A 27,174-nucleotide genomic window follows, 5' to 3' on the forward strand; every position below is an offset into this window, starting at 1 on the left:
AAAAAAATCCAGGTCAGTTAAGATTTTTAAATGAATGACTTGCATAAACCCAATACTATCCGCAGTAAAACTTCCCTCTTACATCATTTGAGGAATAATTTATATTTATTAGACTAAATGTAAAGGTAGTTTACGTAGAGAAAATATATAAAGACCTCAATAAAATTGGAAGAAAAAAAAGGCGTGCCAGTGATTGGTTGAATAGGGGGGTTTCCCATACAATGACGTGTTCCTTTCCGATTGGCTGCCGTGACCTGTGAGTAACCTTTCGTTTTGTTTAGTTCATGCTTGAATGAAAATCTTGTGGCGGATGAAGAAGCAAAACTCCTGCTGATACTACGACGGGTTTGTTTAGCTAGGTAAAAATTAGTATTTTGTATAACACATGGATACAAAAACCACGTCATTGTAGTGTTAGAAACATGTTAATATATTACTATTATTACGGTTTAAATTGGAAGGCCAGGCGCGCAAGCACACTGACTGTCAGCAGCAGACAAAGCTGGCATAACCATCATTGTACCTAGCTGGCCTAACCACTTACACGAAGGCCAAATGGTAAATTAGTAAAGGCTGCTGTAAAGAAAGCATACGGTAATAATAGACCTATACAATTTCTTGTGGACGATGTAAGCCTATTATTAAAGTGCAAAGAAATAGCTCTAAAGCGAATGGCAATAATAGTGGAGAATAAGAAGGCACAAAATCACAGATCATGATGACCACCCACCAATTGATTTTCTACCATCCCATCCCCTGGTCCTCCTCCTTGACGTTGGCCATCTGTAAAAGAAGAGAGAGTGAACATATTTCCTGGAAATTGATATCAAATAAACCCCTTTTTATTTTGTTTCTAGGATGGGGCCAATAGGATTTTTCTGTATATTAGTCTTCTTATCAGTTTCTATAGCAACAACTTCTGGACTGGACATTCCAGAAGGCTTTGAATATGATAAGAAAGGCTATGTGGCATACTGCCCATGTATGGGTAAGTTACCATAGATAAGTCAATGCATGTAATTGATAGACACCAGGGGTCATATTCACCATTCACACTTACCCGTAAAATAAAAAAAAATCTCCTATCTAAGTGAAATACGTAATATTTAAGGGAAATATCTTACGGAAGTGCGATTGTTGAATATGGCCACTGTACTATTATATTATCTTATTTTGTGTTTTTAGTGTTACATCAACTATATTGTAATAAACAAATGAAGGTGGTCATTATAATGCAAAATATCACTTGACCATTACTGTTGACCACTACTACTTGTGTGTCGTTTCTGAACAAGTATTATGATGACTGAGCCCCAGAGAAGTCCAAAAATGTTATTTCTGCTAATTAATAATGAAAATGATAATAATTAAATATATTTTTTCAATAGGTCGATTCGGGAACCAGGCTGATCATTTTCTAGGAGCATTAGCTTTTGCTAAGGGTTTAGATAGAACATTAATTCTACCACCATGGGTAGAGTATGAATATATGAAACCCAGTTCAGTAAGTTATTAAAAAATTAAACTCTCTTAAAATAAAAACATGAGCAACATTTTTTACACAACAGCAAATCCTGAAACTCTCTCTTTACAAGTGTAAATAAAATTGTTCAGGAGCAAAATTTGATAATTTCTACTGTAGAACCTCTATTAAAGGGACATCTTCAGGACGCAACAAAGTATCCCCTTAATAAGGGTTGGTCTTAAAACTTAAAATGTCCCTACATTTGTCTTACGAGGAATTGCCTTTAATATGAGATTATACCCAAATGGGTAACTGCAGCAGAGACACTGTTATTTAATAATTTTTACATTTGCATTTTTTTTCCGTAGAGTCAGATTCCCTTCGATAAATATTTTCAAGTTGAGCCACTGAAAAAATTTCATAGAGTAATCACTATGGAAAAATTCATGAAAGAAATTGCTCCAGTTATATGGCCCCCTGGTGAACGTACAGGTAAGTAATTAGTATAGAAATGCATTATTAAACATTAGTGTATGTGGAAACATTAACATTAATAATGAAGCCCACGAGGGCACTGTTGTTCAATACTGGAAAGTAGTACAGTAGTAGATAAGCTATCTACTTTTTACCACTTGGACACAACACAACAACGTAGGTACGTCGCAAGTGACTTGACCAATCACAAGCGACATTTTTGACGATCCATGATGATTGATCAAATTACTTACAGCGCATTAACATCCTTGCGCAATAGCAATACATATTTAATAATTGAAAGTGAAAACACAAATATCAAGCCTGTAGCCAGCAATGTGGAGGTTCTTTTCGGCCAAAATGGGGCAAAGTGCGAGCATATGCAAGCACCTAGTCCTGTAGCTAACCTCTAATTTGAAATGTATACCTCAAAAAAAGGTTGGTAGGTTCGAACCCTACCAACACCCCAGGCTACAGGCATGAATATATGTGGTAAGGATATTCTGATTGACATGCCTAAGACCAGGAAAACGTTTTTGAATAGCGTGTTTTTTAGTGAGCATATATAGGTTTGTCAAGGTAATTATTGGCCTGGATTGGCAGTAAAACTTTTAAGTGTTGGGAAATAAATTTCCGACAGTTTACAATAAGATCTTATCTCTCTCCCCAATTACATGACATGTTGAAGATAGATTAGAGACCACAGTTCAAGGGTTGCCTTGTTCACAAAAGAATTATACAAATTAAAGGCCTATCCAGGAAATTGTTTTAAATTTAGGAGTATGAATGGAGTCAGACCGCAGGAACATCAAGGTCAAAACGCAGTATAGAGATACTATTTTATGGGGTTAACATAAGTCTGCTACTATCTGCATATGGCATTTAATAATATCCGTAATAGGCCTACAGTATATAACCACGAAGGATCCCCCATATCAGTGGCGTAATGCAAATGCCCTGGTTTAGTGCTCCTAATGTGCGCTCCAACGCTGGGTAGTTGTATTAAACTGCTGATGCTGTGGGGCCCTTGACCTCTGGGGCCCTTGACCTCTGGTGCCCCTGGGTTTAGCCAGTGACCGCTCATAGCCATTATGCCACTGCATGATATAACAAAGTTTAACATGAAATATTACAATTTTAAATGTACTTAATTTTGTAAACAGTGAAGATGAGGGAATCTATGGAAATAATTAATCTGCCTCAGTCATGATTCAAACCAGACAGCTTCTGCTTGATATACAGATGTCCTAACCATAAAGCTCTGTCTATACTATCAAACTAGTTTGACAAATAAAGTGTGATGTGCCCAAATATGGTAGTGATATGCCCAACTACGGTAGTGATATGACATCATTATGTCCTTATATGGGCACATCACATTTGTTTTATCACATAAAGTTTGATAGTGTAGACAGAGCTTTTATAGACCACTAGTACTTTCATGGTATTGTGAACATTTTATTAGATATCGACTCTTGAACACCCCTGGCATGGTAAGGCGGAACAACACTCACCTCAATTGTAAGCACGAGCAACAAGTTGATACGCCGTCATCTTATAGTACATTCATTCACAATAAGTGATGTATAGATATATTTAAATATATACATTAATGCAATTATACATTACATAATTTTTTGGAATTTTTCAGGTATTTGTTACGTATTTCGAGATAATGGAAAATGTCCAATGAAGGAGGGGAATCCATTTGGACCGTTCTGGGACAACTTCAAAATCGAATTTGATAACCATCGTTCCTACCAGCCTCTCTCTTATTCAACACAGTATTCAAATATAAAAGAAAAATGGCACGAAGTGTAAGTGCTTTTACCTGTCAATTAGGTAATAGGTTCAAACTCTAGTCAAAGTAGAATTTATGATGCAGATATCTAGTGCTACGTTGATGGAATGCGAACTGTAACGCCTTGTAGTCAGAGACCATGAAGGATAATGTGAGGTCTGCAACGTATTACAGAATATTTCTCTGCTTTAGGATCACCTTTGAGTTATTTTTAGAAAGAAAACACATTACTAGTTTGCTAATGTTCATCAAGAATTTCAAATCATTCAAGTAATCTAACATACAAGTCACCATCAGTCCGCTTCATCATCATTGGACATAGCGCGTTCTACTATTTTGTGCCATTTATTTCTGTCATGGGCCGGGTGTGTCAAGTGGGCTGGGTGTGTCAAGTGGGCCAGTGTAATCTAATAAATACAGTTCATATGATATATTGAATTTCAACGCATGATGTGAAATTCAAATAAAATTAGGCCTAAACAAATTATTATGTTTCTCACAGCATCAATTTAAAATGGGGTCAGTTGAAAATATATTTGACAGAGCATAGTCCCAGGGATTGGAGAGTGGGATTATACAATGCAATTGATCAAAGTTGGGGTGGGATTAAACTTGAGCATGGGATTACATACTCATAATATATAAAAATAGCAGCTGATTTTGTGTTCTTATGAATTCTTACCGGGCTAAAATCTAAAAATAAGGGCGCTTTAGAAAAATCACTCATGCATGTAAATTCAACTGAATAAAGACGTTCGTATCTATTAACATAATTTCCTTTACGTAATTACAGGTTTCCTGTCTCCACGTACCCAGTGCTAGCTTTCTCCGGGGCACCCGCCGCATTTCCTGTTAATGCAGAAAATCGTAAACTGCACATTTTTCTACGATGGTCTAACTTCATCAACAGCGAAGCCGAAGACTTCATAGCAAAAGAACTTTCTGATGGTCCGTTCATTGGGGTTCATTTGAGACGAGGATCCGACTTTGTAAGAACTTTTGCACTACATAATGCCACAGAGCACCTGCACATGCTTTTATGCAAATAAGCGTTGTGATAGCTTCTGCAATGACGCAATATACGGAAATAGGGTAATCACAGAACAAACCATGAAACCAATGGCAAATTGGTCAACATAGTTGAATGAGAAATAATGTGAAATAAAGTAATTATTAACCGAACATATGCAAATTATTTGTTTTCAGAAAAAAGCTTGTGAACACGCAACGAGCGGTCATCAGTTCTTTGCGTCGCCGCAGTGTCTCGGTAGCAACAACGAACACGGCAAAATGTCTTATGATCTGTGTTACCCTGACCGACAGCTGATTGCTAAACAATTGAAGTCGATTATCAAAAAGATCAAAGCTACCGCGGTGTACGTAGCGACTGATCATAATCCTTCGGTAAAAGAATTGAAAACAGACCTGAAGGGTACCAAGGTATAGTTGCAATATATTTTAATTGTAAAAACTTTTCGGTACTATGAGACCACTGGGCTATTAGCATTAAAGAAAGTCAAATGGCCGAGTGGTTAAGGCAGGGGCGCCGTTTACCATACATAAAGTGCCAACAATATCGGCATGAAGGCTGACTCGCTCCTGGTTCTGGTGGTGGAACATGTCTTCTCGAATAAGGACTATAAACTGTAGGTCCAGTGAACAGTTATAACCCGTGTCCACATTAATAAACCCAGTTCATCATTCAAGACGACTAGGGGGTTGCCTAAAAAAGTACATACAGGTTCTCCTGTGTTTAAAAAAAAATATAATATTCATATTTTTTGCACAGGTAAAAATCATTCAACGAATACCGAGTGAACCACACGTTGATTTGGCAATTCTGGGCAGGTCGGACCACTACATTGGAAACTGTGTTTCTTCATTCTCTGCATTTGCCAAACGGGAAAGAGATGCAGCAAATAAGCCATCTTCATTTTGGTATTTTGATATAAAAAAACTCAAAAATATAGATAGTAACAAAACTGAACTGTGATGTTACATTACCAGGATTATGATTTGTGTAAAGCTCTGTCTACACTATCAAATTTTATGTGGCAACAAAAAAGTGATGTGCTCATATGGACATGATGACATCATATCACTACCATATTTGGGCACACCACATTTTTTTTCAAACTAGTTTGATAGTGTAGACAGAGCTTTAAGAATAGTTCACATAATAAATTATTAGATTAACACAACACATATAGCTATGTATGAACAAATGAAACACATTTAAGGCCAATTTACATTGAGGAGCGGTAAAGGTAAGAGGAAAACCACTTGTCCACATAGAATCTGTATCTATCCTGAGCAGAAACCGCCTGTCCACTCCACGTTTGTAATCGTCATAAGGAATAACACAGATTCTATATTTTTATTACTGTTACCGCTAGTCTGTGTAAATTGGCCTTTAGATTGCACACATTTTGGTGATGGGTGCATCTTCTTTTATTCCCTTTTAGTTATTGGAACAGCAATTTTGGTACAAAAGAAACCAATGGCCACATTCACCAATCACACTTAAGTGAGATATTTCTCTTAAGTATTACACTTAACTCAATAAATATTAAATTATTTCCCTTAAATAATTTTAAGGGTTTCCCTGCAGGGACCGAGGGTATTATTTGTGTGAAGTGAAAAAAAAAACCACTGGGAAAATGCACAGGACGTAGCCAATGAAATTATGTCAGTCAAACATTTAAATAAAATAACAATAATAATAATTATATGGCATCAAAACGAGACAAAATAGTACACATAATGAATAAATTATATAATACTTTTAATGATTTTCTATTATATTATAAATTATTTTAGGCAGTAGCACATCCAAAGCCTAATGAGGTGGAATACACCCACGAATTAACGCTCACCGAATCCATAATTACCATTGTATGAATACGCTCTTGCTAGGTATCATCAATATGATGAATAAATCGCAGGTTTTCCCTTTTTCTAAACTAACCCACCATAGCAACGTTTGTGAAATTTTTAATGTATTTTATACACCATTTGTTTTATGCTATTTATACACTTAAGAATATCAATTTATTTTTGTCTATCAATACGTCTTTCCAAATAAAATGTACCATTATTATATTGGGTTTTATTTTATTGCTTATTTTAAATTGATTACGGCTCTCCCTTCTTACCTCACTCCTTCTATGACAACATCACATTTCCATATTAATTATTATTAATAATATTTATTTTTTAGTTACACCAACTTAAATGAATGATTACATAATTTAAAATCTATGAGATAGATTATTTTAGCAGCTGCAGTTCCGAAAATGTTGTTAGCGGGACAAAATTGCACAGATAAATTGTCACTAGAGAAAGTAATTGAACAAATTCAAATATAACTATTGACAAAATTTGTTATTTTTACAATTAAAAATAAAAATGTGATAAATTACAAACATATAAACAAAACTCTGTCTGAATAACCACCAAGTTTGAATAAATGTTCACCGAAGCATGACTGAATCCTTACGCACCTAATTTGAATATGTGGAGTTTTCCCTGTACTCATTTGCATATGGTAATCACTTTTATTCTTTTGTTACAAGAAAATATTGAATATTTAAAATCATTTGTTAATATTAATAAGGACAGTCTACGTCACCCATTTCTACATAAACCATTTTAGTTTGTGTATAGCTGTCGATAGCGCTTCTTCCTAGTTCCCGACCTAGACCAGATTGCTTGTATCCTCCGAACGGCATCTCTATTGGGTACAGGTTGTAGTTATTGATAAAACATGTTCCTGACTGTATGTTTGCACTGACACGGTGACCACGGGTCAAGTCACTGAAAATAATAAATAAAACATGGAAGCTTAAAGCTGCCACCGTTTTGTAAGCATGAGCGAGCATTTGTGGCTTGTTAATGGTAAGCTATCACAGCGCTGTACTGTTTCTGAGCATGTGTAATGAACACTATGATTTGATTTAATAATAGCAATCTGTTTTTTTGTATGCACCCTGCAACCACACACATATTGAGTCAGACTTCTGCACATGCTCAAATGTTTCCGGGTACGTCCATCATATCCACTTAATTAACGTGTAGTTTTGTGAAATGAAAACGAAATGTCCCTAATGTAAGATTTACCATTCATTAACGCAAGGATGTTACGCATAGCACCTAGAGTTCAACAATAGCAGAACAGGGCAGATTGTGCGAGACACGCGCAAATCTAACACCAATGGTTTGAATATATCCAACGTTGGCCATTAATTGGGAGCAGCCAACGTTGGCCCTTAATTGGAAGAGGCCCTATACTATATATACCTTGTAAAAACACCACCAGCCAAACCAAACTTGGTATTGTTAGCGCGTTGTACTACCTCGTCTTCCTCGTCAAACGTTAACACTGCCATCGCAGCTCCGAATATTTCTTCCTTGACTACCGTCATGTCATCTGTGCAATTATCCATTATACACGGACTCAGGAAGAAGCCGTTGGAAAGAGAGGCATCGGTTGGAATTATTCTTTCACCTCCGCACAAGATCTTGGCCCCCTGTTAGTAAAAACAAGTTCTTTTTTCAGTACAATCATTAATTTTATCTACAGTATTTATTCGAATAAACTCCCTGCTTTGAATAAACGCCCCTCCCCCCTCATAGAACAGCATTTTGAATATGAAGTTCACCCCTCTTGTGTGGTTTTGTCACTCACACAAAAGTACCCAAGTGATACATGTAAAATACAACACAGTAATAATTACCTGCTGTTTGGCGCCCTCTATATACCTCATGACTTTTTCCATATGTTCTTTATTAATCATCGCTCCAACCATTGTTTCCTCATGCATGGGATTGCCAATCTTCATCTGTTTTGTTTTCGCTAATAATTTTTCTACAAATTTGTCTTTAATGCTTCGTTCTACAAACACTCTAGTTCCGTTTGAGCATACCTAGGGGAAATAAAACGTTATAGTTGGTTAGAATCATGGATTAAAATTAAACTATAAATGGCCTGTAAAATTCATTACTTGCATCATAAAATTTGTTTTAAACTTTTGCCTATACATCATACCAAAAAGGTCAATTTACACAGATGAGAGGTAATGGTAATAATATATAGATGTTATTCCTTATGACCATTTACACAAACCACATGGGACAAGCTACGCGGTTTTCCGCTTACCATTACTGCTTGTCTGTATTGGCATTTACGCATGATTTTGAAATGATATATTTTTTTTCTTTTTATATACAGCTGAGATCCAGCCGAGAATTGACAATAGGCAATTTTTTCCCCCCAAATTTCTAACTTTTAAAATTTAAACCTGTGCAAGAATACTGATACCATGGGTTTGAAATCGGCACTTCTTAAGCGATGAAATGTACACCTGGGTAGCCCACTACTCTTCCGAATAATTTGTACATGGGACCTTCAAATTCATGTTATTTGAGAAGACTTTTTATACCACCAGCATGGCCAACTGTGCCGATCTTATGGCTCTGGTAAGCAGCACCCTGCCTCAATGCTCGGCCACTCGACATAGAAACATTCAATTCACATAATTTTACATGATTATCAGATGTACGTAATGTGTCGCAATGCTCATTCCTAGCTGCTGTGCAGCAAAACAAGGGGTGTTATTACGCAGATGGATATTAATAAACAAAAAAAACAAAATTTATAACGTGCAGGCATCTACCATTAGCGACAGAAACTGGTGCTAAGCTATCAATCATTAAAATAATACCAAACAAATTTAACTTTATTTACTGACAATTCCTCATCAAAAACCTTTTTGTGTTCGACATGAATTGATTCAAAATTGATTGCGTCAATTAAGCGCCAATATAAGAACATACCGGCTCGTCAAAAATATTGAAAAGATTTTATGCTTTTTATTGTATGATAGTAACCGATTATTATTACAAATAAATAATGTACTGTATTTGCTCTCGAAATGCATTATGGATTTTAAAGTATTAGATGACAGAATGTCAGTATGACCAATGAATAATAAACTTTCACAAAAACATTCATCATTTTTTATCCAAAACAGAGTAATAAAAGAGTATTTGATACTTTATTTCAAACACAGAATTCTATAAATATTTTACTTATTATAACACTTTCGAATCCAAGACAGGATTTAAAAAAATATATAGTATAATTCCTGCTTTGGCAGATGCCATATTAATGGGTCAACACGCTTATTAAGGGAACACTTTCCAATGAAATGAAAAATGACACTATGGCCATGAACCACTAGTCATGTGACACTCCTTTTAAGTTTAGTCCCAACAAACCCCCCTACTTATATTTAGGGCTTCTTTATGTCAAAACATTTCAGAGAACTGAATCTGGAACAGGGTCAGGTATTTCCAAAATAATTACACAAATCTTTTTGATTACAGCTAGTAAGTCTTCATGGCTTTTAGGAACGCTAGTTGAAACATTAATCTACTGAGTCAACATTCATCAATTAAATATGCGTAAAAGGCCCTGAATTTGGAAGGAAAGAGATAGATTGTAGCAAAAACTGTCTTTTTCAATAAATGTCTTGTTATTTCATATGTTAAAGCTTTCTTTTAAATTTTGTTTGAAGTAAAATGATGGACTGTGGAGTGACAGAGCGCACCATCTTGATTTATCCTGTATCACAGAATATTCAGTAATATAGGATCATATGTGTTTCACATGTACAGTATCTCCCAGTATCACAGACCATAACCTAACCCTTAACTTAACCTTACATGATACAGGCACCATATGTGATACACATGAGATCCTGTATTATCGAAATATTCCTATAATACTGGGCAAATCATGAAGAATGAAATTACATTTGTATGTTTACTTCTGGAGGAAAATATTGCCGTATGTGGAGATAAAAGGTAGTTAGGGGTGGTGACTCCTTCACCTTTAGAGACCCAACAAAGTTCCCCCTTCAGATGTACCCCCTTTAGAAGTGCCCTTGAATAAGGTTTGACCTATTGTGTTGAAAAATTATTTCCCCTCACTCATTTTACAGTAAAGTGTCCCCTGAATAAGGATTACCCCTGAATATTAGATTTTCATATTTACCTCTCCCTGTGTCATAAAATTGGCCATCATGGCTCCTTTGACTGCATTCTCAAGATTACAATCGGCAAAAATAATCAGAGGTGATTTCCCTCCGAGTTCCAATGTAATCTTCTTAATATCTTTTGCACAGCTCTCCATAATCTAAAGTTAAATAAATAAAACATTGAACTTTTAATTAACAAATGACTTTTTGGATTTTATAAATACATATTACCAGCCTAGAAGGACTTCTTAAAATACAGGACACGACAGAGACATGATTAAATGTACTCATAAATGCAAAGAAAATAAATAGTTCCTTCGAAAAACGGTGAAATTAAGTAGAACAAGATTATTAGGAATTAAATTGGATACCATTCATCACAATCTAATTCTTCACAAAGGTAATCTTGCACTGTAGACATATTTGTTTTCCTCTTTTGATTAAGGTCAGGTCTAACTAGTTGTTAAACAAGATTGTCTTATGTATTTGTTCAATGTTACATTTATTTGTTTTAAAATATCTTATTTCATGTCACATTTGTCACTGACCAAAAATGGGATCGCAAATATTTAATTACTTGAAAAAATTGTAATTTAAAGTGAAATTTCGCAAAATTTATACATTTTATAAATAAGCATAATTTATGCATACTGTACACAAAACAATGAGCAAACAATGAACAAAAATAAAATGAATTGTTAAATCTGTCCAAAAAACAATAATTTACATGATAAAAAATCCTCTGCCAAGATTTGTACCTCTTGCTTATTATATACAGAATTTACGAATTTCATATAAAAGGCTAAAATGTCATTTAAAATATCTTAAATCTATATAATATAGTCTTATACACCTGTTTATCATCAACAGCTAATGTGGTAATTAGCTTTGTGACATTTAGTAAGATAATACAACAAAGGGTATGTTTTACAAAACAGGATTGTTTTGATCAAGTTATAGATTTAATGATTTATATTTGCTTTAAAAAAAAAACTCATTAACTCAAAGGAACATTCACGAACGTAGGCTAATTCAATCACTCAGCCCAGATTATCGAACCCTAATTATCGTTATTGACAATAGTACGTAAATAATATTGGATATGACTTTGCATTAACGTAATTGCTTCGCCGAGTGAACACCGTTGAAATTTATGTGTCTCGTATTTTCTTGATTGAGTGAACTATTGCAAATGTAGCCTACAAAAGTTACTCAATCTTTTGAATCTCTGTAGCCAGAGGGAGTTTTGAGGTTCGAACAAACTAAAAGAGATCAGCAAATCTAGGTGGCTTATGACGGTTTGTGCCACCCTTTTGTGGGAAAAAGTGCCCTTGCCTCTGAAAAAATCCTGGCTTGAATCTATGTACAGTACATTTTAAAGATATTTGTCATGTTGTGTTTTCATAAAAGTTGAAAGACAGAAAAAAAACAACAAATCAGATGTAGAATTATCAAAATCAAACTGAATTGCAGTACAAAATTCCTCAACAAATGAAAAACAGATAACCTTCTTCCCAACCCCAACATCTATGAAATTTTCTAAAACTTTCAGTGGTATGTTGAAGGAATCAGATTAGAGGTGTGGGTTTGAATCTTGACTTGTGCCATATTGCCCATTATCAGTCCATTAGATTGGACACAAAGTCGACGGTCCTAAGCCCTGTCTACACTATCAAACTAGTTTGATGTGTCCAAATATTATGGTAGTGATATGCTTACAATGGTAGTGATATGACATCATCATGTCCATATATGGGCACATAACATTTTTTTTGTCACATAAAGTTTGATAGTGTAAATCATTTGGTTCACTGAAAAAAGTGGTCATCTCCAGATGTACTGATCATGGTAAGAGGCTGTCCAGAAAGACCCAACCAGCATTTCCAGCTAAACTGGGGATGATTACTAGTATATTTACATTTCATACAAACATGGTAACAACTACAAACATCTATATAAGTATAAAAAGTGTTTGTAAATGCTAACACAGACGTTTATTCAAGCACATAAAATAGCCATGAAGCTATATATCCGATTTCTTGAAATTATTGTTATTCTGTGAATCACAAGGAACCTTTTAAACACTTTGAAACAAGATTTTGAAAAGGATAGAGAATGACACTGTTCACTAACTGCGGATATATTTCGATTTAGAAATTTAATGAAAATGAATCTGTAGTTGACATTTCAAAGGATTTCATATAGCAGTTGTTTTAAATTATTATCTTTACACTATAGCTTTACACTTACAGATAAAAGATACGCATCTGGAATATAAAGTTTTATTCATAGTGTTTGAAAAACCCTACATAGATTGGATAAATACGTCAACAATAATAAAAAAAGGAGAGAAAGAAGAGGGCTTATTTTTAATAGTTTTTAAATATCATTTTGTTCCAACATTTGTTTGATTATTGTATATCCTCGGTTATAATCCCACTTCGGGTCTAATCCCACCCCTTACTTTATGTCTGATTTCACAAACAGGCATAGTTTTCTTTTTCCTGGACGAGGCTTTCTCCGGATATAGCACCACCCCACCCCCCAAAGTCGACCCAATTTAGTTTTTTAGGTGGGGAAGGGGGGGGGGAGACACTCAACGAGGATAAATTATGGTTGGGTAATATTTGAAATCAACGCAGCAATATCAAAAACATTATCGTACTATATAAACTGTCAAATCTATAGCTGATATATCGGTCTTTTAATGAATAATAAAAAAAATTAAAATACTTTGCAACGTTTTTGATGAATTGATGATAAAACCAATTTTCTATCTCAACATTTTAGACATCTTACTTCAGGCTAGGCAATCAGTCATATACTATGTGACCTACTGTAGAGGTTATTTATATCTATATTATTATTATTACTATAATAGCACTATACCTGAATTTGTTATTCTATCTCCTCCGAAACCACATGACTATTCAATGCGGAATTTGAGTTAGGGCGGAATTTGTTTACAAAAAAATATATTTTTGAGCCAATTTCAGAGGTCATCATTAAATCACTAATCCGTACATTGACTCTCGTCTGGTTAATTGTGCATCATGTGCCATTAATTATTAGTTACGTTGCACAGAAAAGTGATTTTGAGTGGTGATACTTAATGGCACCATTGCATGTTCAGATTTTTGTAACCATTATAGAAATTTTCTGCCACATAATTAGGCCAACATGTAAAATAGCACTACCTTCTTGAATGGCCCAGCCCGCCTAGCCAGTGAGTTGTAAAATCATCATTATTTAACAACTCCTTGGTCTAGCCTTTGGTACTGATTCAAGCAGATTAATTGAATAAAGAACATAAGGTGTGTTTAATAAAATACAAATTATTAAATATTTTTATTCAAATGGAGAACATTGCACTCGTATAGCTCATGAAACATTCTCTCCATTCACATCATAAACATTCATGTTGTATACCATGTAGTTTTGGAATGTTGGATACTAAATACTAAAGTGTGGCATTCTTGATTATACAAGAATCGGTATTTGTATTTATTCTGTACATGCCATTTGGTTGAATTTGAAAGTCAGAAATTGAGAAAAATTCCAATGTCAGATCAAATGTTTATCTAAACGAGCAAAGACTCAATATCATTGCAAATAGTTAGCATAAAAGCAATTACATGCAACATAGGTCAATACAATAGATGCTGCTCCCTGAATACTGATAGCATTTTATTAGTCTTATATGGCAGGTAAGCCTCAACTCTAACCTTCTCATTTTATTCTGATTCGTGTAGCATAAACAATTTTAAGAAATATTTCTTAACATGTTCTGGAATACTTTTAAAGTATTTTATAGAATAAGTAAATTCATTACTGGCAGCCAACTAAATAATAAACAAGAGTCAAGGTTATCAAAGCCTTGGTACCACCAGGCCTCTCCTCCTCTCTGCACGCTGTCATCAATATGGATCCCTTACAGCGAATCCTAACAGAGTTACTGTAGGCCTTAAGTCGAGCTAGAACATGGAGAGGTCCGGTACCAAGCAGAGAGCGGGGGAATGACACACGCAACCAATATTTTCACTTTTTTAATAAAAAACATTTCATTCACATCGCGACAGAATTCATATCATCGATACATTCCATTCACATCACGTAAAATTCAGATCATCCATGCATTTCATTCACATCATGTCATAAAATTCATATTATCAAAATGTTGCGGCGTTCCATACTACATGAGAGATGAGGTTGAGACAAAGGGAGGAGGTTTGGTGTTCCAAGGGGGAGGAGGTTGGGGGTTCCAAGGCGAGGAGGTTGGGTGTTTCAAGGGGAGGAGGTTGGGTGTTCCAAGGGGAGGAGGTTGGGTGTTCCAAGGGGGAGGAGCAAAGGGAGGAGGTTAAGGAGCAAAGCGGAGGTTGGGGAAAGGGGGTTATTAGGTTCCAATGGGGGAGGTTGGGGAGCAAGGGGATGATGTTGGGGAGCAAGGGGGTGTGGTTGGGGAGCAAAGGGGTGTGGTTGGGGAGAAAGTGGGTGTGGTTGGGGAGCAAGGGGTGTGGTTGGGGAGCAAGGGGGTGTGGTTGGGGATCAAATGGGTGTGGTTGGGGGAGCATGGGGGTGTGGTTGGGGAGCAAGGGGGTATGGTTGGGGAGCAAAGGGGTGTGGTTGGGGAGCAAAGGGGTGTGTGGTTGGGAGAAAGGGGAGGCTCAAAACCAAGTAAACTTACCTTTTGACCAGTCAGTACACTGCCTGTAAAGGAGACTTTAGCAACATCTGGATGAGACGTTAATAAACTACCAGTTTCTGCTTGACCCTGGAGCACATTAAAAACACCATCAGGGATACCACCCTCTGTAAAATATATATAAAAAACCTTCAATTAAAAACTATTCAAAAACATTCTTGAGGACTGAGTTGAGGACTCTACGACTCTGTTCCTGCTCCACTTTACAATTTCAGACAACCTTTTTCTCAAAAAACAACCAAAACTTTGGTTTAAAAAGTGCTTAATTAAATTAGGAAAATATTATTTATTATTAAAAGTAGTTCTTTTAATGATTTATATATATTTATATTATTTAAAAGATTTATTACAAAAATGTGCAGACTGCAAAAACCTCTTATTTTAAATTGCACCCCTTCAAGTGTTAAACCAATTTCAAATACAGTGACAATCAAATGTGAATAAACAAAAATGAATGTTCCAAGATGAATATTTATGGATACTACATAAAAAGTACATAATCAGGAGTCGAGGGAATTGAAAAAAGGTCAACATTTAACAAATAACTCTCTTGATATTGGTAAACTCCAATGAATGTTAATAACAATCAACATCACCACGCAAATAAACTGTATGTTCAGCTTTACTGACTACATCACATTTGTGGTACTTCTCAGCATACAGTATATACAGTACAGATCTCCCAACTCTCCTAATAGTGTCGGAATTCTCCCAAGTTGTTTCACACCTGCAACTACAATTTCTCCCGATTTTGTTTTAATTAACAATTTTTCTACTCCAGATAGACATAAGAGAATAGAAAACATGCTAATATTGGTTGCTAAGAGGGTTCTCAGTCAATCAATCAATTCTCAATCTGTACGTATTTGTATAAAATAAAAACAAAAAAGTAATATCATGCACAGTATGTAAAAAGTCTCCTCAAACCACCACAAGTTTAAAAGGCACACAGCACAACATTTTAAGGACAGTGCATTATATTATAGTTAAGTATTATTGAAAATCATACCTCATTTTTTTTTTCATTAATATACTGTACAGAAACTCCTTTAACATTTGAACTAACAGTGCATTATAGTATGTTATCTAACATACTATATATTAGCATTGAACAAAAATTATATAGTAGATTGTGAAACCTATATTTTTTTTATTGACAAGAAAGAGACATTGTGTTTGTGTATCAAATAAAAACAACATATAAAAAGGCAATAAAGTACAGACATAAAAGTTATACAATACTGTTGACGAGTATCAAGGGATTTTATGAAATGCAACAAAAAAAATGTCTTCCCGTTATAACTATAACAGTTAAATCGGGCTAGCTAAATAACTGTACAGTATCTTCCAGATTCACATTAATTTCGGTTTATGTTTGAATACTTGCGTTGTGTCTACGTCATTGCAAATTGCCTTAAAGATCTATCAAATACATAACTAACAAAACAAAAAACAGGAACAGACTTAATCTTCTACTTGAACTGCACTCGGGGACACCCTTATTAAAAGAACACCTTATGAGGAGACACTTTACCATGAAACAAATGAGGAGCATTGCAGACAGACAGCCTCTATTAAGGAGACACCCATAAGGGGACACCTTGTTTCTTCTACTGTATATGTTTTTTAATCTGATGGTAATGAGGGTGAATGTTGGACATTGTGTTCTGCCAACAGAATTTCTATGTTTTTTTTTCTTAAAACAAATGACAATAAATGATACTTGACTTGAATGCCTCGATATGGGTTTCAGAATCAAAGTGAGTCAAATGGCCGAGTGGCTAAGGCAGGGCCGCTGTTTACCGTACATAAGGAGCCAACAATATCCACCTAGTTCTAGTGTTGGAACAAGTCTTCTTAGATAAGGACTATAAACCGTAGGTCCAGTGTAAACTGTGTGCACTTTGAAAGAACCCAGTTCATCATTTGAGTTGAGTTGGGCGTTATACTGTATTGAAGTGGTTCACAAAATAGCCCCTGCATCTGGGGGATTACCACCTATCTGATAGGACAGTGATTAATTTACTATTGGTAATCCTTGGCCACATATGCGTAAAGACATAAATACAAAATAAACAAAATACTGTATTAGTGTGCATTGCATATCAGTTATGGTTTTAATTAAAACACTCTATGGAGAGTATCCAAAATGTGAATGACAACAATAATGACTTGAATGGCTTATCTTAAGGGTATCATCGAAGTGTTATTGTTATTATGGGATTACTTAACAATTTTAATTACATTATGTGCTTAAGCAAAGATTAAAGCATATAATATATCAAGCTCATTTATCAAATATAAAAAAGTAATAAGTAGTTTTTATTCCCAAAGCTACATAAATGAGAATGAAGACATTTTATTGTATGTAACATTGTTTTTGAAGTAGACATATTTTATTTGTTTTCAAAAACATTCATTTACGATAGTCTGTGTTGATGCGAGTGTCTGCAACGCAATATTGGTTAAGTAAAGCTTATCCAGTCAAGGGGCCATGCAGTTAAAGGAAAACTTGACCGAGGACCATATTTTAACAACGTATTAGGGAGGTACATATGATTTCAGAACCATCGGAAGATTAGGGATATCGGCGCACGCGCTCACCGTACAGCCGCCGCCGTAAATTACTGTGATGTTACAGGTGCATCGCAAAATTTACGTCATGAGTTTTCTGGCAGAGTCTGGCAAATCGCAAAAATTTCTAGTAAACACACTTTGTAAATAAATCGTAAACAAATATAAATGTTGATTTTTTTTGCTTATCTGAACTCATTAAGTAGATTTTGCGATGCACCTGTGACGTCACAGCAATTTATTGGCGACGGCTGTACGGCGAGCGCGTTGGGTGATATCCTTAATCTCACGATTGTTCTGAAATCATATGTACATCCCTAATACGTTGTAAAAATATTGTCCTCGGTCAAGTTGTCATTTAAAGATGGCGAAACTGCAAACTATCAGCCACAATATCGGCATATGATTGTTGTGCCGGACAAGGATTGTCACAGCCACAGATAAACCCTTTGATCTCCGGAGCTCAGCATCCTGATGTTAGATTACCTTGAAAGAACTCAATGCACCTTTCGGAAAAGAGTAAGGTGTTACGTTACCTTAGTGTTGAGGGTCCATTTCATCGCCTTGTCATTTATCCCTGCCCTGGGCTAACAACCCTACCAGTTTAATGATTTTTTTTACAGAAACCACAATCAGTACGGAACTCACCTTTATAAATTTCGGCCAATAGAATAGCAGATAGGGGTGTAAACTGCGACGGCTTATAAACCATAGTATTACCGCACGCCAAGGCTGGTGCCGATTTCCAACCAGCAATTTGAACTGGGAAATTCCAAGCACCGATTCCAACACAAACTCCAAGTGGTTCTTGTCTTGTATATGCAAATGAGCCACCTGATAGTTGAATCTGTTGCCCTAAAATATAGGATAAAAATTAGTTTTTAAAGCAAATATCAAATTTCAATAATATTTATACCAAAAAATACAATCAAAATTAAAAACAATTGTTTTGTCTTACTTTTCTTTAGATTTAAACCTTACTTACAATATGTCTTTTTCCCCTATCATTTAAGACGTAAAAATAATTGGATGGCATTCAACTTTTAAGGAATACCCAGCTTGTAATTTAGGTAAAAGAATCTCAGGGGAATACGGTGAAATTAAAATAACTACACGCTGACAAAGATGGATGTTTTGTCAAAAACCCAAAGGGAGACTAAGATAGAGAAAAACGTAATCTGTTTTTGTATTGTGCAATAAGATAATAAATCAATTGTCTTGTAGTTGAGGTTTATATTTTGTGCAATTAGCTAATAAAAATAGATATAAAAGGTGACTTGATGTTGAAAAGAACCTTTTGAGTGCATGAGGCAATAACAAGTCAATAAAGGAACCTTTTGTGATAAACTACACAAATCTATTGTTCCTGAGGCGTATCCTGAATTCTGAAATGAAAGGGGAGGGGGACAGACCCTAAACGTGTTGAACTTAACCTAATACCCTATCTTTTACATTGTCATTTTAAGAGGTAATAAGTTATTATTGGCTTGCTCTTTTCAGCGTGGCATCTGATTGGTTAGTATGTGTGTTGTTGAGTATTATCATCTTTTCGATTTTATTTATTCACTCTATTTAATGGTTCTATTAATTAACTATTGCACGCTCAGCACAAAACTGGCGAAATTTGCATTTAAAAAAAACCGGTTATGTGCATGGTCTACTCTGCATCCAAAATCCAAGCACTGACTTTCTGAGTGGCCTTAGTTTTCCACCTAACTTTTGACATGTTGAATGGGGAGAACATTCTCATGAGAGTTGAAAGCCTACACAGAACAATCATTCTTTCAACATTCATTATTTGTATAATTCACAATATTAATTGGTCTGACGGGCAAACATGTGATCGCAATGGCAAACAAGTGACCAATTAACTTAGCTGACCGATGCAAATTATTTCAAAGTAGTTATTGAATTATCATTATATAGTATTGTTACATTCGATTTCAGGAAATTATTAACAAGTTTGGCACTTATTTGTTGACAGTATGGTAATTGTTTTTTTCCTAATCGAAACTATTTCAGCTTAAAAGATTAAAGTAACATGAATTACTATCTATAATTACTGTACACATAATAATGTTTAATTCCGGTGTGTAATTCAAGAAACCCATATAAACTATATACTACAAAGGTCACTTATATAAGAATAACACATATTAATCTCCTTTATATATTTTTTTCGCTACAATTTTGTAATCATTTTTCATGCGAAATGATGCATGCGAAAACACTCCACCCACTGAATTTAACAGCAACTGGGGTTATCAAGAGGCTGTGCCAAGCATTTCACTGGTGTAGGCTTTTCAAGTACTACGGAACAACGTCTGTAATTATACTATGGACATTTTATGAAAATGAAGATACCGTTCGCCCGCTTTGAATAAAACGTCTCCCTCGAATAAACGTCCTTGATAGGACATCATTTTGAATAAACGCCCCCACTTTTTTGTTTCTTTCCTCGAATAAACGTCCCGCCACATGCATACACATTATTGCATTTGTAGTAGAATTCATTGATTTATGATATACAATTTACCAAGCATTTTGCTACAATTTTTACGTCAGATGTGTATTCTACTACCAGAACTATGGTGGAGAAGGGCTTGAACCTGCACTTTTATGCCTATAGGTACCCGGTCTGTACTGCGTGACAACTGAATTTAAGTACCTGAAATAGTCGGAGCTAGCCCCGCATTATACTCTAATCCGTCAATCACGGATTGTACATCGACTCGTGCTTCCCAAATTGGTTTTCCATTGTTATATACCTCAAGTTCTGCAAGTTCTTCTCCACGTTCCTATAAGAAAAAAACCATACTAATAGATGTGAATTATCTCAGTATCTACAAAAGTTGTCTGATACAGTGTCGCATGTTTTAACTGCAAATACACTGTAAATTTTCTACAGTTACATAATATGTTATCACTGTATTTTAGAATTTGTCTATGACACTACACATTTATGACCTGGAAGAAAAGAGGGGGAAGGTTTTGTTTTATAACCTGCATTCATTGTCTTTTTTTTTATCTATTTGTTTTATTTCGATTTTTGTCTGAAAATAAATAAATACAATATCTCAAGTAATACACGTATGAAACGCCATATGTGCAAAAATATTTATATTTTTACTAATATTAAGACAAAACTCCGTCTGGACCCCAGACTATAACCTGCACAGTGCCAGAACACAAAATATAACCTATCATTAGCCAGAATTCCCAGGTTGCCCGATAATTGTGGTAGTTTCCCAGGCATTTTGAGTGCCCTTCTGTTTCCCACTAAAAGTGAAATTTTGTCTAATTTAGGACAAAAAAAAATTCTGAAAATGCATAAATTCAATGACAATAGTATACAGTATGCCACGTTTAACAGAAAGTAAATGGAATATACATTGTTTTATAGATGGTGATGGCCGAGATTGTTTAACTAGCGCCCTCTATGGTGGCATGTTTAAACAAAATTATAGACCCCTCTATGGCTTGGCCAAATTTTAATAAAGTCTCCCAATATTTAAATTCTCCAAGTTGGGAATTCTGAAAAGCTACTAAACATTACAGTACAATAAAGTGGAGTAATAAGTTGTTACCAAGATATCTCCTCAGATATCATAATCATTTCCCGCATTCGCACGGTGTAAGAGTATTCAAATTCACCTGCGCGTAAAGTTTCAAAATTTATTCAAATACTAACAAGGTAATTGTTACCGGCCTCTCAGGGCTGGTTAGAAATTACCACACTGTTTCGTGATATACATCGGGGAAAATTAAAACTCACTCTTGAAACACATTTGTATCAAGAAAACGATTGGTTATGAATTTTTAAAATTTCGGATACTTTTTAATATGTGTGAATTTTGCATTAGTCATTGTAATCACTTGAATCATTACACTATGTTGTATTATCAGATTTCATTTGAAATGTACTTGTCACATATCATGATGTTAAATATTCAAAATGCTACAAACAATCATCCAATGTCACCAACTACAAGGATATAGTTAAGCATACTAAGACAAGCCTCAGAGAAAACACTGAAGAGTGATAATTAATTTGACCCGGGGTCAAATATATCAATCACGAAATGCAAAACAATCATCTTAAGTTGTTTAAAGTCAATGGTACAATCACTATCTTGATTTAAGCAAAAATATTTGTTATTCATTAAAACAAAAGTGCCATGAGATACTCTGAAACCATGACAAATGAGATGTGTGGAGTGAATTGGAGATCAGAGAATGCCCGAAAGATGATTTATCAAAAACATGTAGTGCTGAGAGAGGCTATATAAAGATATGGTCATGAATTAAGACAAAAACAATACAAAAAAAAAAAGAGAATAAAAATAGTAACAGTAATATAAAATAAATGTTGTATGCCACAAATTCAAAGATTAAAAAAAAAGTATTTGAAAAAATAGTATAGTGTTGGGAGAGATTAAAGAAAGATATTTGAATTAAGAAAAAAACAATAATTAAGAAAAAAACAGTAATATAAAATAAGTATTATATGACATAGTTACAATGATTAATATAACAAAATAAAAAAAAAAGGTTTTGATGATTTAACAAAAACATACAGTGTTGGAAGAGGCTAAAGAAAATTTACTTGAACTGGCTAATGATATTTGAAAATGAATTAAGAAAAAAAATACAGAAACATTTTTATTAACAATAACAGTAATATAAAATAAGTTTTATATGACATAGTTGCAATGATTATTAGCAGAATTTCAAAAAATGTTTCATTTTTCAAAATTGTTATTTTCCATCTTTTATTTTTATTAAAGTTATCAATGATTTTTGTTTCTTTTATTTTGCTAAAATCATACAATAGAAAGAACCCATTATTTGAGATATCTCTTATTTGGAATATCTTGTGAAGCAAGGGGAGGGGGGTGTTTTAACACTAATAAATCCTATTCAGGGGATGTGCAGGAGACACCTAACAGTTTGTTGTTCCACTAATATATTAGTATTTCTTCCAAAATATTGAGGACAAGGGTTCTATGCATCCAGATTTATAGAAAAAAACCAAGAAAGGCTCAATGGTCTAATAGTACGGTGCTTGCATATCAAACAAAAGATCTTGGTTTGAATCTGAACTATTTCAATGGCAATCCATCCCATTATTTCAAAGCCTGTTGCATCAAACCTAGAGCAAAAGCTCTTTCAAACGTTCCTTTAAACTCGGGTTAAAAAAGAAATAAATATTCTAACTATCTCCAAAAATATCTTTCACATGTAACATTTTTCAATTCTGAATAAGATGTCATGTAATAGAATGTGTTTTTACGACTCATTCCTATTTATTTATTCACAATAAAAAGGTTTAAGAAAGTTAATATGTGATTTTAACTCGCTCATCTTCAAATAATAGGTTTGTAATTACTAGTTGTGTCTCCGAGGTCCAATTAGGAAAGTGATAAATTGATTCAAATTTTACAAAAAAAGTAACGCAGGTCGATTGCTGACATCACAAATCATTTTTATTCGAAAAACCGTCTCGCTGCTGACTGACAGAGTGTATTCTATCTGTGGGCAGACAAATCTGTTACATATTGTTTGTCCTTAAGCCTTCTCTACACTATCAAACTTTATGTAGCAAAAAAATGTGATTTGCTTATGATTTTATAACAAGAAATTTTAAACATAGATTACTGAAAAATTTAAATTTTAATTTGATTCAAGGTAATACAATTGTAACCCTTTTTATTACATTATATAAGACTTCATACATGCATGTAATAACATACATTTTAATCACGATTAAATTTATTTAATTCACGATTATCATTTAATTCTCTATTAAATTAATGTGCTAGTGGATAAAGTTACTGTAATTCATCCCTCGAAAATATATAAAACATGAAAGTGAAATATACATATCATATTTCAAATATTTCTATATCAATATCCGCAACGCAGATTAAATTCTTAAGTTATAAGGTATGACCGTGTAACTGAAAACCAAAGTTAGTTATTTTTTAATATGTTATTCGCGGATTTTGATAAGAGTAAACATTGAATTTGCGGAGAACGTGTAGCATTAATCCTGCCTTGTTTGCTACTGCCAGGCCTCATAGGCGGAGAGAACGTGTAGCATTAATCCTCCCTTGTTTGCTACTGCCAGGCCTCATAGGCGGATCCAAGATATTTCACGGAGGAGCGCTAACATAACACGCCTAAGTATACTCTTGTTATTTGATTGGACGCAAGTAGGATCACATGATAGAAAATAAATGCAACACAGTCAAACGTGCCTTGTCGTTGAGTAATTTTGTTTTGTCTGTTCATTTTTGTTACACAGTATTAAGTGAGACAAATACACGCGTGAGAAGAGGCTGTTGTTGACTGATCACGTTCGATCAACCTGTACTCCGCGTTCTAAATAGGAGCTGCCTTTTTTTAATAAATAAATAAATATAAATAACTTTATTGAACAGACGCTTTTAGAACAGCGGCACACGTTTTATGACGGTGCGTTCATAGGTTTAAAGAAAAAAAGAAAAGGAAATGAATTATACAATAGTGAAAAAGTACAACACTTAACTTTTGATGGAGTATAGGCCTACTGTATATAAGTATATTTATTCATTAATTATTATTATTTATGTTCTTGTTAATACTGTATTATTATGAACGTTAATTGTAATTTATTTACAGTGGTACTATTTTTATTATTATTTATGTTTTCCTAATTATTTTTATACTTTAGTCTTATTTTTAGTATTTTATTAACATTTTTATCTTAGAAAAATCATGATTTATGTTTTGAGAGTTAAAATGAATATAAATTTTTTAAGAAGAAACCTCCATGTAACAGTTAAGTGTTGTTTACAGTGATAAAATAATTAATAATATGAAAGGCCTAAAATAAACCAAACTTAGCATTTGTAAAAATTAACAAATTAAAGTATGAAGTTAAACATAAGAAAATAAACATTTAAAATCAACGAATACAGTAAACACAAATAGTAATTTTAAAAAGATTTACAGAGATGTACACCAGTCTTTCTCTGTAACATTAAATACAATAATAGCGAAAATTAATAAACAAAATTATAAAGCAACAATGCAAATTAGCTATTTTTTAACTCGGATCTTTTTTTCCAGGCAACTTTAAGAAAATTCTTACAGTATTTGTCAAATGCTGTCAAGACAGCTTTACTAGGATCCAAGTTAATATCCCCCACTAAAACTATAGTAGTTTTTCCATTAACATCAGCATTTATAAAATGTTCCCATGTTGCAGACTCATCCAAATTTTCAAGGTCATTATTTAGCTTCACTAATTGGATCTCCCTTATAGCATTAAAAGCTTGGCAATTAAATAAAAAGTGTTGTACATTTTCTATTTCACCACTCTGACATAAAGTGCAGTGGCCAGATATTTCTTTAGACCATTTACAGGTTCGTCCATCTAGAGGTAAAGTGTTGGATCTTAATTTAAATTTTAAGCTTGCACCTGTGAAATTGGTTTTATCAAGAAGATAACTCTCAAGGCTAGGACTTTCTTTTAGTTTGGAGTAATCTTCAAGGGATGACTTTTGGTTTATATTATTTAACCAATCCAAAGTGTATGCATCTGCAACATGATCATCTATGGTTTTAACAGAGAATGAATTAAAAGTATAATTTTCAGTATCAAAAACTTGTTCAAACATATTTAAGTCTTGGCATTTATCTAAAGTTTCTTTACATAAAGCTAAAAAATTGTATTTTAAAGAATCAAAATCACTGTTAAGTTGAAACATGCAATGGTTTAGGTTTTGGATGGCCTAGCCTCTTGTTAAAGTAGGTTTGTTACAAAACAAATTTGTTTTATTTGTGAAATGGTACAAATAATTTTATTCTATAAAAGTAGCTTTGTTATAAAACAAATAATAAATGTTTTATATTTGTGAAATGGTACAAATAATTTCAATCTGTGAAAGATATATATTGGTTATTTTGCCTTTACATTTGCCCTACATGAAGTTAGTGCATTGGACACTATCCAATATTTATATTATTAACAGTCTGGCATTATAGTTGCAGGTACTGGAGGTCTTTAAAAAGTCAATGACAGATCCAGGGGTTGCGCTTGCACACCATTCTTTTTTGTGGAAAAAAGTTTTTTTTTTCAATTTTAATTTGTGCCAAGACTGTGGTTAGCAGTGTCCTTACTCATTCAACTATTTCAACTACTGTAGAAAATTTTTTTTTAGAAAGCTTTTTAAATATTTATGGATATCAAATGTTTACCTTCACCCTATTTGCAACAGACATTAAAATCTTTCCTCTTTCAAACCCAGATAGTCTGGACCACTCCGGAAAAGCATCTTTGGCAGCCTGCACGGCGCTGTCAACATCTTCTGCACCTGAGCTTACGGTCTCGCATATTACTTCACCTGAAATAGTTTTTATAAAGAGAGAATATTCTAAAGCTCTGTCTATACTATCAAACTTTATGTGACAAAAAAATGTGATTTGCCCATATATGGACATGATGATGTCATATCGCTACCATATTTGGCCATAGCACTACCATATTTGGGCACATCAAACTTTTTTTGATAGTTTGATAGTGTACGCCCCATTTACACAAGGACGATAACAATCGACGATAAATTGATAAGCATGCATTTTTCTTACACAAAACAAGTAAAAAAAAAAAAGTTAAGACAGGTTTTCCTTCAAGAACTAGGCCTATGGCGGATGGGATATTAAATCATTTAGGCCTATGCTGTTTTTGATAAATTTTAAAAATATTATTTTTTTGAAACTCAAATAACGTCATGATTAATAAAAAATAAAATTGTTGTATTGTCACGATAAAGATCACAAAACAGATCCGTGACCTGGCCTAGCTACTGTAGTATGGTTGTAGGCAGCTGGCACAGGCGAGCAGTCACCTGTCACACGTGTGCGTGGCCGCTTCTGCTGATCATTGACAGGCCTAACCTTTGGCTGGATTAAACACTTTAAAATCTTCGTCCGAATTCTGACTTGTGGGCGTTTTGCGTACACCATTGATAAAATTCAACGGTTGATTTAAAAATTCTGTAGAAATCTGCCTACAGAACGAAGGTTTTAAAAGAATTTGATTCACTACTGTTGTAGACTTATACATCGTTTT

The 27,174-nt window shown here is 34.2% G+C and overlaps 2 protein-coding genes across 2 annotated transcripts; one reads left to right on the forward strand and one right to left on the reverse strand.

Annotated features, from left to right (window-relative positions):
* The first annotated feature begins 285 nt into the window (after nt 1-285).
* Nucleotides 286-6,842, forward strand: LOC144838786 (GDP-fucose protein O-fucosyltransferase 1-like). Its single transcript, XM_078694266.1, has 8 exons — nt 286-359; nt 858-988; nt 1,389-1,504; nt 1,834-1,957; nt 3,591-3,756; nt 4,534-4,729; nt 4,947-5,180; nt 5,530-6,842. Exons 2-8 carry the CDS (start codon nt 859-861, stop codon nt 5,731-5,733), a joined length of 1,170 nt encoding a protein of 389 aa, XP_078550392.1. The 5' UTR covers nt 286-359; nt 858; the 3' UTR covers nt 5,734-6,842.
* Nucleotides 6,509-27,174, reverse strand: LOC144838781 (4-trimethylaminobutyraldehyde dehydrogenase A-like). The gene is made up of 9 exons (XM_078694261.1): nt 27,000-27,174; nt 26,301-26,446; nt 20,725-20,854; nt 18,705-18,911; nt 15,465-15,589; nt 10,798-10,938; nt 8,477-8,665; nt 8,040-8,269; nt 6,509-7,556 (listed from the first exon to the last, which is right to left on the reverse strand). The coding sequence occupies exons 1-9, from the start codon at nt 27,166-27,168 to the stop codon at nt 7,349-7,351; spliced, it is 1,545 nt and encodes a 514-aa protein (XP_078550387.1). The 5' UTR covers nt 27,169-27,174; the 3' UTR covers nt 6,509-7,348.

Source organism: Antedon bifida, chromosome 3, assembly GCF_963402885.1.
Source record: "Antedon bifida chromosome 3, ecAntBifi1.1, whole genome shotgun sequence".
Taxonomy (NCBI): Eukaryota; Metazoa; Echinodermata; class Crinoidea; order Comatulida; family Antedonidae; genus Antedon; species Antedon bifida.

What these genes read in the sequence shown, in the direction of transcription:
- LOC144838786 (XM_078694266.1), top strand. Translation starts at nt 859, where the DNA reads ATGGGGCCAATAGGATTTTTCTGTATATTAGTCTTCTTATCAGTTTCT. An exon ending in GGCATACTGCCCATGTATGG is followed by an intron (nt 989 to 1,388) that starts GTAAGTTACCAT and finishes TTTTTTCAATAG; the next exon opens with GTCGATTCGGGAACCAGGCT. An exon ending in AAAGAAAAATGGCACGAAGT is followed by an intron (nt 3,757 to 4,533) that starts GTAAGTGCTTTT and finishes ACGTAATTACAG; the next exon opens with GTTTCCTGTCTCCACGTACC.
- LOC144838781 (XM_078694261.1), bottom strand. Translation starts at nt 27,168, where the DNA reads ATGTATAAGTCTACAACAGTAGTGAATCAAATTCTTTTAAAACCTTCG. An exon ending in AGTGTTTAATCCAGCCAAAG is followed by an intron (nt 26,447 to 26,999) that starts GTTAGGCCTGTC and finishes AAACTATTTCAG; the next exon opens with GTGAAGTAATATGCGAGACC. An exon ending in CTGTTGCAAATAGGGTGAAG is followed by an intron (nt 20,855 to 26,300) that starts GTAAACATTTGA and finishes TTTTTCTTATAG; the next exon opens with GAACGTGGAGAAGAACTTGC.